At 36.8% G+C, this 12,601-nt stretch overlaps 1 protein-coding gene across 1 annotated transcript; it reads left to right on the forward strand.

Moving 5' to 3' along the window:
- Positions 1-3,261: 3,261 nt before the first annotated feature.
- AGR3 (anterior gradient 3, protein disulphide isomerase family member) lies at positions 3,262-12,249 on the forward strand. The gene is made up of 8 exons (XM_032701537.1): positions 3,262-3,299; positions 5,527-5,659; positions 7,772-7,835; positions 9,104-9,156; positions 9,807-9,883; positions 10,141-10,204; positions 11,210-11,293; positions 12,065-12,249. Exons 2-8 carry the CDS (start codon positions 5,554-5,556, stop codon positions 12,112-12,114), a joined length of 498 nt encoding a protein of 165 aa, XP_032557428.1. The 5' UTR covers positions 3,262-3,299; positions 5,527-5,553; the 3' UTR covers positions 12,115-12,249.
- The last annotated feature ends 352 nt before the right edge of the window (positions 12,250-12,601 follow it).

A 12,601-nucleotide genomic window follows, 5' to 3' on the forward strand; every position in this document is an offset into this window, starting at 1 on the left:
CTGGGGTACACCAGCAGCTTGGGAGGCCAGAATGGCTTCCAAAGCTTCCCCTGGCATGACTAGGACCACACTGTAAGAGGAAGATCCACTCGTAGAAGGGCAAGCTCTGCCTGCCAGGGCTCACACAACGTTAAATAAACAGTCCAGAACAGTTTGTACTTTTGGACTGAAGGGAGGAACCAACATCTAGCATTGGTTTCCTTTTATTTACCAGAACATTTTTATTCCGTAAATCTCAGCAAAATTTATGAAAAATAATAAATTACATTTTTCCCCTTGCAGTCTTCAAAGCTTTGTATCTATAAAAAGTTCTGGGAAATCTGAGAAGCCTAGAGGGCAAGAAAATAATCTTGTTGGGAAGTGGAAGCCAATAGACGGTAGTGACTCACAGAGGCACAGAACTGCAGACAGCTGAAGTAAGGCACCAATTAAGCCTGAAACCAAGTTTTCCAGGTGCTGTGCCACAGGGCACTGTAAGGATGGAGGAGTTAGTTTCCAAAAAAATGCAGAGTAACCTCTGGAGGAGGTTGGAGGTGACAATACTGGAATAAGATGTAGACTTAGAAGTGAAAGCCTGGACATTGGCCTGGGAAGCAGAGAATACGGGTTGCAGCCAGCATTAACCACTGTAAAAACTACTTCGATAAATGTTTTTCTACTTATGTTATTATGCTTGTGTTCCATAACAGTGTCTTTACAGGAATACAAAGCTACAAAAGTACAGTGGTCCAGTGGAAGCAAACTGCTGGGGCACAGATAACACTGGAGTAGTTTGTTCACTTGAGCAGTACCTGGAGCTTTCCTTTTAGGAAAGAGGGCTAGGGGGAAGTACATCTGTTGTGAATCAGCTCGTAATACCAGAAACCCTATTTCCACAGTTGTGACTATTTTGAAAGACACACTCAGAACCAAACCAGCATGTCATATCTAGATTTCTCTAAATGACTTTGTTGAAATTATTCAGAAATTTTCTAATAATGATTTTTGGCTGTCCATCAAAACTTGAGTCCAATAGACATTTGTAGGGTTTTCCCACTTATTCCTTTTTGGCAGTGAAAGCTACTGCTCAGCAGTCTAAGCTTGTAGTTCTCTGCTCTGGTACCATGTGCTGCTTGAATGCACCCTGAGGTCCAGACCCACTCCACACCAAATACCTGTGTTAGGAGCCAGAAGTACCTCTCATCCATGAAAATATGTGTTCTGTGAAGCTTTCTCCTACTGTTTAGTGCAAAATTATTTGGGCGTCTGTGGTGGTGCATCTCCAGGCCACACTACAATCTCCCTGTGTAATCTCCTAATTAATTTTGTATTGATTTACAGAGACACATTGATCATATAAAAGCCTTTTGCAGAGTTATCAACAGAGGTTGCAGGAATGACTCCGAATTACACCTGTCACAGGAGCTGTGATCTTATCCCTTGCTCACACATGAACTAAGGCAGAGTTGGACAGAGTAAGAATTTCATCAGCAATGTCATATATACAGCACTCTGTAAATTGAAATTTAAAAGTCAGCTTCACTTTTCATAAATGGGCTATCCAATGTATGGATACGTACCTAAATCTGCTGCTGCATGACTCACATGAAAGCAGTAGCGTGTGATTTCAAGTGTCAGTTATTCTGCAACATTTTTCTCTTTCTAAAAGTCTGTCCTCTTCACATACTTTATTGCTGTTTTGCTCTGCCCTACATTTAGCTAATTGTTACATTTCCTAATTTTGATCTGGATAGAAATGTATATACACAGTTAATCTATAATTACTTGTACATCCAAAATAATCTTTTAGACTAGAGAAGAAAAATACAAACACCTTCCACCCACATTCCCCTGGAGATTAAGTTGGCCAAGTTCAATGAGCAAGAGACACTAGTTTAATGAAGGAGTACGGAAGCATGTGCTCTACATTTCAGAGATTCAGTATTTGGCTGGTAACTGCTGCTGCACAGGTCAGCCTTTTGAGTGTGAGGCAGGACAGTTTTGGCTGGGATGGAGCTCTGGCTTCACACTCTGGTCATGTATGGACGCTGAACACATGCAGAAGAAATTAAGGACAGGGAGCTGATAAGATCCCACTTAACAAGCAGTGACTGAATAGGTTTACTGAAGGCATCCAGCTTGGATTTATAAATTATTACAGTCATTTTCTTTCAGCATTAAATCTTGACAAGGTCTTTTTCACCAGAGCTGCCAATCTCTCCATGGCAAGACTGACAAAGGCTGAAATTGTGACCTTCAAATATAGAGACAAATTGCTGATCATCTTGCCAAAGGGCACTCACAGGTAGCTCAGCACTAATTTTAGGCTGATTGACTGTCTACCCCTTTACCTCTTACAGTAAGAAACCTGTGCCATGTAAAACACAATACCTCAGGGATGAATAACACAATACGTCAGGGATGAGAAACAATACACTTCAGTAATTTTGGAAAATTTCTGTGTTTCTAACTATAAGAAGTGTAACCATATTAACAAATGCCTGGGAGATCAAGAACCAAAAGAGGATTGCTTCTGATTCCCTTGCAAAAGCCATCCAAGGAGGAGGGAAAAGATGATCCAGCTCATTCTTTCTTTGTGCAAAAATGGTGAATAAAGGACTTTTCCTGTATTTGTCAAGTTCAGTAAAATTATATCAAGCATCGTATTCAAAGAATCCGACAGTTTGAAACTACAACTCCCAGGAGCAATGATCAGGATAATCAGGTACTTCGAACCATATTCTTTAAATAAATAATTTTATTTCTGCCTCAAAAAAAAGAAGTTTGTTTTATTTGTTAATTACACTTCTCTACACAAAGTAACCCTTGTGTCTTCCTATTAGGTTCATACCTGTCTTCAAGCACCAGTGAACCCTGCCATTCACTGGGAACAAAAGCACCTACAGTTCCCGCTTTCATTGGCAGTTTCTTTTTACACTGGATATAAGCCAGACTCAAGCTGTTTGATGGGGGAAGTAGCAGACACACATAAGCCACTATTTATTTCCAATCCTCATAGCAAGACACCTGATACAAGCAAGATGAAGAGAAATGCAAGGATTCAGTGTATAAGCATGGGAACTCACAAGGATGAAAGTTGGAAGGATGGCAGAAAAGGAAGGGGGAGGGTGGAAACACACTAATTTGTTTTTCAGCTCAAAGGTTCCTCTCATTTTTTCCCAGGTGAATGCACTGTTGTTGTGACACAGAGACCTGGACAGCTCAGGTGTGCTTAAATCACAGTGTGCTTAAATCACACTGATTTTTAACTAACCAGTTCCAGGAAGAGGACCTTCAATCAGGAGAATTGATCGCTGCTGGTGAGCAAATATTTCTCATTCTTAACTCCCCTTTAGTACAGCAATGAGGTTTGGTTCACAAATAGCTTACAAAGTTAGTTATACAAAAAGACAATTGATAGATGCATAGAGATTAGCTAGCAAATGTTTGTTCTGGCAGAGAGTTGAAGGCAATCTATATGGTGTTATCTGTCATTGTTTTCTCTAAATCAATTAATTAATGTTGTATCATGTAGTATCAAAAATTCAGATTATTAAATTTAAACTGTCTCCAGCTGCAGCTCAATAAATTATCCTTCCAAAACCCTACTGATTTTCAATAGAATGATAATCAAATATTAAGCTTCAGATAAATATACCTGTGATTTGAAGAGATCTACATTTTGATTTTTTTATGAATACATAATGAAAGAAAGAACTGAATTGCACATTCCATGTCTACCTTAAAAAGACATTATCTGGTGTGATTTCAAACCATATCTATTCGTGTTTAAATATAATTTTAACATGTTAATAGAAATGATAATTTGATTGTCAACAACTAATTAGTAAATTGATACTAAAGATAGTTGCTGATTTTCACATAGAATTGCTACAAATACTTATTTTTCAAGACTATAGTAGTATGGTGTAGTGACCTGCCTTAGCTGACTGAAGTTAGTGGTTTGCACAAACATGGGGAAAACTTGAATGGAATTTTTGTTGAGGATATATTCAAAAATTCTCATCCCCCAGATTTAAACAAAAATTACAGTCTCGCCTTAGGAAACACTGGAAAACTTCTCATTTTCTCATTAAACTTCAATAATCTCCAATCATCACATTACTGAGCATAATAAGTAAGCTCCAAAGGAGACTCCTTACTAAAACTCAGTCAAGAGTAGCCAACATGAATGATCCTAGGGGAGTGTAAAACAAAGAACAACTCTACAGTTGTGATGCCATGTGTGGGTAAAGGGAATCGTTTTGGGACAAGACTGAAGAGAAAAATATTATAATGAATATACTGATTATTTTAGCAACATAGGGAAAATTTTCAGAAATATAACATTCTTACTACAAGATGATATTTTTTTCCTAAATTTTTGCATATTTTAATACACAAGTTTTTCTCCACATGAATAGAATGCTTTTCTCAGATTGAGATTGCCAGTTATTGGAAACGGAGTTTTAACTTGTTCGCAAGAAATTTAACTGCTAACAATGATTCTGCAATGTTAAGAGATTCATTAAAGCATCACTTTTCTTGCTTTTCAGTCCTAAAAAACATGAAACCTTTTCTTTTGCCAGTGCTCAGAGTCATAATTCCGCACTGAATATCATTCCTCCAAAAAATGGAATCTCTAGTGAGAACTGATAAGACTGGGTAGTATTCTGGGCTATATGCATTAAATTTTTTAACTCAGTTGAAACCATCAGGTATCCACCTGAATATCAGACTTTTCATGCCTAAATATGATTGCACTGGACCAAAAGACCTATTAATTAAAAAAAAAATTGGATTTTTAATGCCTTTCCTCAACTCTTCCTTCTGTTCTCTGACTTTTATCAAGGATAGATGTTACTGAATTTCTTATAATGATCTTTGTCAGGAAGAGAATACTAAAGCAGCTAGGACCATAGATGAATTGTTTTATTCAGAAGGACTTCAGCTGAAAGTCAGTGTAAAAAAGCTGTGAAGAATAGGGAAATTTTTCAAGTTTTCATTGTGAGAAACTGCTGAAAATTTCTTTGATATTTACCTCACAGTCTTTAACATCCTGGTTCACAGAGTGCAGACCTTAAAAATTATGGCAATTTCTACATTTTGGATGGATTTGCCAATTTAAAATGTACTATACTTGGAGGCAAATATTTGACAATTTTCTTATTTGATTAACGAGGATATCATGAGACATCTTTTGCCAAAAAAACCCCTAATATAAAAAGAAATCCCATGCTGTTATATTTCACTGAAATTAAGAAACCTATAGCACTGTCTTGAAATTGTCATGATGTAGTGTTACAACATTTGCTAGTCCATAAAAATCAAATGAGAACAGTCCCCTGCAGCCTAATTTTGACAGCTGATAGCAGTGTTTCACTGTAAAATTAAGTATTTCCATTTTGCATTTTTCTCACAAAAGCAGGCGTTTCTAGAACTAACCAAAGCTGTCTCTGAAGTATAGATTGTTAGAATGCCACTAACACATTGATTTACACTGTGCGAGGTGACAAATCCATGTGACTAAAGTTGTTTGTTTTCCAGTTTCCTTGCTGCATTGAAAGGGAAATAATGCTCCATTCAACATTGGCCTTATCCCTTCTATTAATTGCAGTCACTTCCAACCTTGCAATGGCAATTAAAAAGGAAAAACGAGCACCTCAGACACTGTCAAGAGGTATTGTATATTTATTGTATGTAGTTACATCCTTACCTCACCATATGGGCCGGCAAATATTTTTCTTTTAAATGTACGTTCACACTCACCAAGGTGTGTTTCTCTAGTGTTAAGTGACAGTCTGAGTAATGCATGTTTGTATTTTATGTCATTTCACTCCACCACTTTATTCTTAAGGTTATGACTGAGGGCCTCATATAAGCTGCATAATTTATGTAACTCACATTGACCCAGCAGAAGCAAATAACCCAAACTGAGTCTCTCAAATCAGGATGTATTTGTAGGACTATCAGAGAAAAAATATTCTTTCATATGCCATTTGAAAGATATTTTATTATGGCAACTTACCAACTGCTGAAACAGTTTCATAATTTCAGTTGCTATGGGACAATTTTTCTACAGACCCATTTTTCTACACAAAACCACTTGAACCATTGTTGTGGTTTTCTGTGTGACTTTTTTTTTCCTTTTAATTTTCATCAGATATCCACTGCAAAGCATGACTGTGAGTAATTCACTTCCTCTTGGTGCATAATTTTCAGCCTGGTTGTTAAATAAAGACCCTGTTTCAAGTAATTTATGTCTGACCAACCCTTAGAAATACAAGTAGAAAAAAAGCTCAGCAAGCTCTTTCCCCCTTCTCCATATTCCATCTCCTTTTGGAAGTATTAAGCACAAAATATCTCCATCTCCCTTCATGACCTCTTCTACAAACTGTGCAAAGCTTGCAGATCCCACAGCTCACATCTGAGGTTTCCCTCTTCTAGCAAAGTTGCACATGTCACAGAGGTTCCATCTGAGCCTAATTGCTCCAAGACCACTTGACAAAATCATGCAACACCTGGACTATCCAAAGAGAAATTTCAAATCACTTTTTGTAAGCAGTATCCTGGGGGAAAGTTTATAATCAACCCAGTATGTAGATTAGGATTTATTGTTCCCACTAAGCCTGAATGCACAGGAAGATAGCAAAAACTCTTACATTCTGGTGGTTTTGAAAAAAAAAGCAGTGACAGAAAGCAGGTGTTGCTTTTCTAATTCTGATTTCAGGCCCTTCGGGATGCCTTGCACACTTTACAAGTAATTTTCACAGATCAAAGGGGAATACTTAAACCTGTTCGAAAATGACTCCTACTCCTCTGTGTACATGCCTTCATCAGCAGCTGACTGTGGCCAGGGTTGGAAAGGCACTGGTCAGCATGCCAGAATCCCATCATCAGCCAGAAAGATCTGTCTACTGAAGAAAGACGTGATCCAGTAGAATCACAAGCAATTTTCCTGTGAGAAATCTAACAGCAAATCTGGGTTGGTTCAAGCACTGTCCAGACCGCACAGAAGAAAGAGAGCTCTAACCTGGTCCAGATCCACAAATTGTCTACAATTCCCATGAGGGCTGTCATGAATGGAGCCACACTGCCTAGGATGCAGGGATCTAATACAGAGGGGCTGACACCTTTGGGAGCTGAAGGCGTAAAACCAACTGGACAATTTGCTTTTTGAGATCTGTGCTACGGATGAGCTATGAAGCTGATGATGTATTGGGATTTTGTTTTGGTGGAGACTTTTATTTAACAGCCATTCTTTTATGAAATTATTTAATTAAATTACGTACTTGCAACTCCAGGGATTGAAGTTCATTACTTTGGAATGAAATTTATAACCCAAGACTGTTCTAATGACATTCATATTAAAGCTGATCTTATTCGAGTTGTCATATTTTATTTTTCTCTCTTTTATATACCAGCTTCTCTTTAAGTCCCAGGGTCAACAGGAAATATGGAGCAGACAACAAAAAGATATAAAGGATTTGGGTGCTCATTTAGGGACTTCTGAGCATTTAGAAAGATAGCCAGCTAGTCTATCAAAGAACCTGAGCTGGATACATAACCAGCTGAGATTTTTGGGGGGGTTGGTTGTTTGGTTGGGGTTTTTTGATCTTTCAATGTACCTATCAGGAGATGTAGAATTAGTATATCCATAATGTTAGAGAACCTTTGACTAAAAAATCCAAATCTTATTTGTGTACAAGTGTTGATAAATATTAAAAAAAGAAAGGAATTTGTTATTAGTTACTTTCCTGGCCACCAGCTAATCCGCTTGTTATACTTCTAGGGTGGGGAGATGAAATTACCTGGGTACAAACTTATGAAGAAGGGCTTTATCAAGCAAAAAAAAGGTAAGAGATTAAAAAGTAGTATGAAGACAAAGTTGTTACTCTGACGTGCTGGAATATACTATAGTAAAACAGAACAAAGCAACACCGTGACAGCTGATCTGCAGACCACCCAGTTAAATAAAACAGACTGTCTATAAATAAAAGCCCTTGTAGTGATCTTATGACTCTGAAGTAACATTATGAGCTGACAATGTAATGCTGTTATTTCTTTGTCACAAGAGCAGTGTTGTCATTTGAATTAACAATGATAAATACATACCATAATTTTTTCAATTACATCTGTTGTGTTTTAATATCATGTACCTTTGATTACTTCCTTGAAATCAGTTGCATTTGTTCTTACATGGAAATATGCTGCCTCTGATGTTTTCCCCAACATTTTATTAGTTGGAATATGTCCATGATATACTTACAGTTTCTCACTCTCTTGGTAGAAATGAAGTTCCAATCTGAATTTTCTCTGGAACTCTGCTGAAAATATATTTGAGAATTCATAACCACATCTATTCAAATATATTTTACAGTTCATTTTAAATCACAATAGTGTAGCAACAGCTATTGCTAAATTAAAGGCAAATTATTTTTAAAATAAAAGACAATTGATATCATGTATCATAGGTGAAAATGGCTAGAAACTAACAACTCTTGACAGTGATAGCAGATCAAGGATTAGTAACTGATTTGCTGAACAGTAAATATAGTTTAAAAAAAAAATACAAGAGAAAATGCAGAGAATTTTTTTGTTTTGACATCCAAAATATAAAATTTTGATACTTTACCAAAATATTTACAGAAAAAAAATAATATACTGTATACATGTTCAAGAAAACTTAAAGCACATGGGAAGTATTTGATGATAAACCAAATTGTATACAAATTATTTTATTCCTGTTCATACAGATTATTTTTATTTTCTTAATCATGGAGAACTTCATACCCAAGCAACATTAAATAGCTCTTCAGTTTGATTATTTATTATCTGGGAATGAAATTATGGAGGAACTGTTGTTTCTTTCTTCTAGAATCTCTTACTATAGACAACCTATTTAGATGTAGAAACTCTATTTCTCTGTTTCTCTTTTATGAAGTATTTAAGCTCCCTTCCCTTGCTCAAAAATATCTGTAATACTTTACTGAATGTCTGTATGGTTTTACTGTGGGGTAATATGGGATTAAACACAACTTGCCTTTTTCAGTCTGCTAGTAAAATCATCCGTTTGCCTACTTGTCAAATCATCTAACTACATGTTTTATTCTTATTAATAAAGTAACAAGCCACTGATGGTAATTCATCATTTGGAAGACTGTCAATACTGCCAAGGTAATTTTGATTTTTTGTGTGTTAAAATGTTGTGAATATTTTTATAAGAAACTGAACCTATCCATATATTTACCTTACACTTAGGAAAATTGTTTAAAGAAACAGGCAAATGAAAATGTATCTGAAAATTGAAGAATTTATTACCGTTATTTACAAAAACTCCACTATGAAACTACCCAATAAAGAACATGAAAAATACTCAGCGCTGCTGTACTGCTATCCCAAATGCAGCACTCATCAGTTTAAATTAAGAGGCACAGATTTGCTACTGACTCATTAAACAGATTTAATATTGTTTGGGTCTCCTGAACTGGTAACTAAAGAAGGAGGCGAGGATAGGGCTGTTGAAATTGATCTAACAAGAATTTTCTGAGAATAATGCACTTTTGTCAAGCCAAGACATGGTATCCATTGAGATGACAGGCTTCATAAATAACAGAAGAGAGCTTCCATTTTCACAGCTGGGAGGTTGTACTGCCATGGGTCAAAAAACCCCCAAAAGCAGTCATAGAGCCCTTAAGTGTCTCCTCAGGAATGTGAATCAGCAGAGTCAGGAACAATGTGGTCAGTCTCTGGCCAATATGGTGCCCAAACGCAGACAGAAAGGCAGAGTTTGAGACGGACTTCAAAGTTTATCCTGTCTTTTCTAGCGTTGAAGAAAGCTTTTGCAGAAAATGAAGAAATACAGGAAATGGCCCAAAATAACTTTGTTATGCTGAATCTCATGGTATGAAGGGTTTGGGGCGATTTGACTGGTGTCTTTTTATGGTCTGTGTTTTCTCTTTCTTTGTCTTGCTTTTTCATGTCATTTTAGCTAATATCTCTGGCATTTTAGTTATATGAGTAGAGGCATTTGTGCATGTGTATTTACATACAAGTAATACCTATCCAGTTTTGTCCTCTGGTACAAGGTTATTCACAGGTGGTACTACTCAGCAAAATATACAGAAGTATTTTAATAACTAGCTTTCATTTTTCTACCAGCATGAAACCACAGATAAAAACCTGTCACCTGATGGACAATACGTGCCTCGAATCATGTTTGTAGGTATGTACAATATTTATGTATCTTCAAGGATGTGATATCTGAATTATGCCAGTGTTCTCCTTTGGGGACATCAGAATCATTAATTTTGCAAGAGGCAAACAGATCACTGCCTCTGTTGCATACTTCGACCCTTGTAAACTTCCTTAAATTAGAGATGTGTTCTGGAGGGTACCTAATTTTGACCTGGGGACAAGATGCTTAAAAATCTATTAACATCTGGGCTTTTGCTCTTCGTGCTTCTTGCTAGTGCTGTTACAAGACAAAGTTCACTGAAAAAGTCAAATATCTGACTGAACGTAGATGTCTATAGTGTGGATATTACCACAGAATAAATCAATAGTCAGTGGCATCTAAGGAACGATTTATCCCATTGTAAAGCAGACTTCTGGAATGGATCAAATTAATTATGCTCCAGAGTGCCTGTTCATTTTCACTGATTGAACAGGAAGCCTAGAGTGACTAGCTCTTTAGTGGCAGCCAAAGTTCAGTGAGATGAAGCCCACACTCAGACAGAGAGCAGTGCAGTTACAGGACTCAGTTAATTACCAAAAATCTTGGAAGGGAAACTGGAGGAAGATATGTCCACAATAACCTGTTTCCATGCTGAGAACATTAAGATTAATCATGAGATTTTGGTTCTGAAGTCTCTAGGTAGCTCATGCTAATATTGTTTTAGGAATGCATGACCCTCACTGTGTATGCATCCAGCCAAATTAGCTTCTCCTGATGTAAACCCAGAACTTGTAAAACAGGATATTTTCCTTTAAATATGGATGAAATGCATGTGTAACCTAGCACTTAAAAACAGCTGCATAATATAAAAATAAGCATAAGCTTTTGTTCAGGATTTCTCCAAGTAAAGAGCAGTTGGCTGGAACAGAGCGTAACAGCCTCATAATTGCCTCGTTGATGAAATCAGAAACAGGGCTGACAAAGCAGTGCCACACAGTCACCCACAGCTGTTGTGGGAATGGAAGGCAGTGATTAATACAATTATTTTTTCAGACCCATCTCTCACAGTACGAGCTGATATCACAGGAAGATACTCCAACCGGCTTTACACGTATGAACCACAAGACATACCATTCTGTAAGTGCCCCTTTGTTGAGTTTGCATTTCACATTGTAAGCAGCCGGATACCCCATCCCAACCATTTGTGCGTGAGAATCCATTAGGATCTCAAAGTAAAGAATAAATACTGTGGGTGAGCATTTGCAATAAATTATAATGGTCTAACCTGTTCAAGCAAAACAATCACACCTATTGTCCCATTGAATTCATTGGGGCTATTGAGGCAAGAAAAATTGAAAGATCGTGGGTGAGAACTTTCAGGATCAAGATCTGAGCAGTTTGCTGAAGAACAGTGAAAGTTATGCAAGTCATACTTGGACATTCAAAAGTATCCAACTGCACAATATAAATAGCCAGTGGTGGGAGGGAATCAGTAAAGAAATGCTGGTGCTTACCTCGGTATCACCTAACACACATATTTCAGAAAGGAATGTGATTTTTCAGGTTCAGCCAGTCCTCACTCTATACCATCTATCTGACACCAGTGCAATATCTCACCACAAATATGCACATCACATCTGATTACCAGGCTTGCTGTTGAAAAATGAGGGAGTTGAAAGGGGCCTTGTCAAATCCCTTTAAGTTAAACATTCTAATTCATTAAACTTTTTACCTTCTGCTTTAGGAACAATGCCAGAATTTTCACAACAGAAAGCTCTAAAATATAATGTGTGACCATGAATTAATTTCAATGTGAACAATTTACTAAATCAAAGTAGGAAGGGGGGTTTTAATTGTACAAATGCACTTTTAATATATTTTTACAGTTCTTATTTATTTTTCTTTCAGTAATAGAGAACATGAAGAAAGCACTACACCTCATTCAGACTGAACTGTGACCAGCAACAGTGAAATTACCATAACCTCTACGAGGTGAAGCTGCACCTCTGTCTCTACTAGAATTTTGAACTCTTACCAAGCAGTTTGGTATATCAGATTTCTTAAGAACAATTTGGAGAACAAATACAGAAAGACTATCACACTCATTTGCAAAACAAGAAGATAAATATATTAAACACTTTGAAATTAGTTATCTGAATAACTGAAAGTGATGGTTTAAGGTGCGGCAACTTTGATCTGTATTTTATCAATCCAACTCTGACCCTATTAAGTCAGCTATGACTTCTGATCAGGAATTACAAACAATCTTTTGGATCTCTAGTTGCAATTTATTACATAAGTGAATAGCTGCATGTTGGCTCTCCATTTTAATTTTTATTGCAAGAAGCTTGTTAGTTGTTAGTGCACCTCTGCTTTATACACTTATTTCTTGTTAAAAGAAAATAAACTTTGGTGTCAAATCAGACAAGAAAGCTCTTCTGATAG

This window comes from Chiroxiphia lanceolata, chromosome 1 (assembly GCF_009829145.1).
Source record: "Chiroxiphia lanceolata isolate bChiLan1 chromosome 1, bChiLan1.pri, whole genome shotgun sequence".
Lineage (NCBI taxonomy): Eukaryota > Metazoa > Chordata > Aves > Passeriformes > Pipridae > Chiroxiphia > Chiroxiphia lanceolata.

Coding starts and splice junctions, on each gene's coding strand:
- AGR3 (XM_032701537.1), top strand. CDS start 5,554: ATGCTCCATTCAACATTGGCCTTATCCCTTCTATTAATTGCAGTCACT. Junction 7,836..9,103: donor CTTTATCAAGCAAAAAAAAG/GTAAGAGATTAA, acceptor TTATTAATAAAG/TAACAAGCCACTGATGGTAA. Junction 10,205..11,209: donor GCCTCGAATCATGTTTGTAG/GTATGTACAATA, acceptor TTATTTTTTCAG/ACCCATCTCTCACAGTACGA.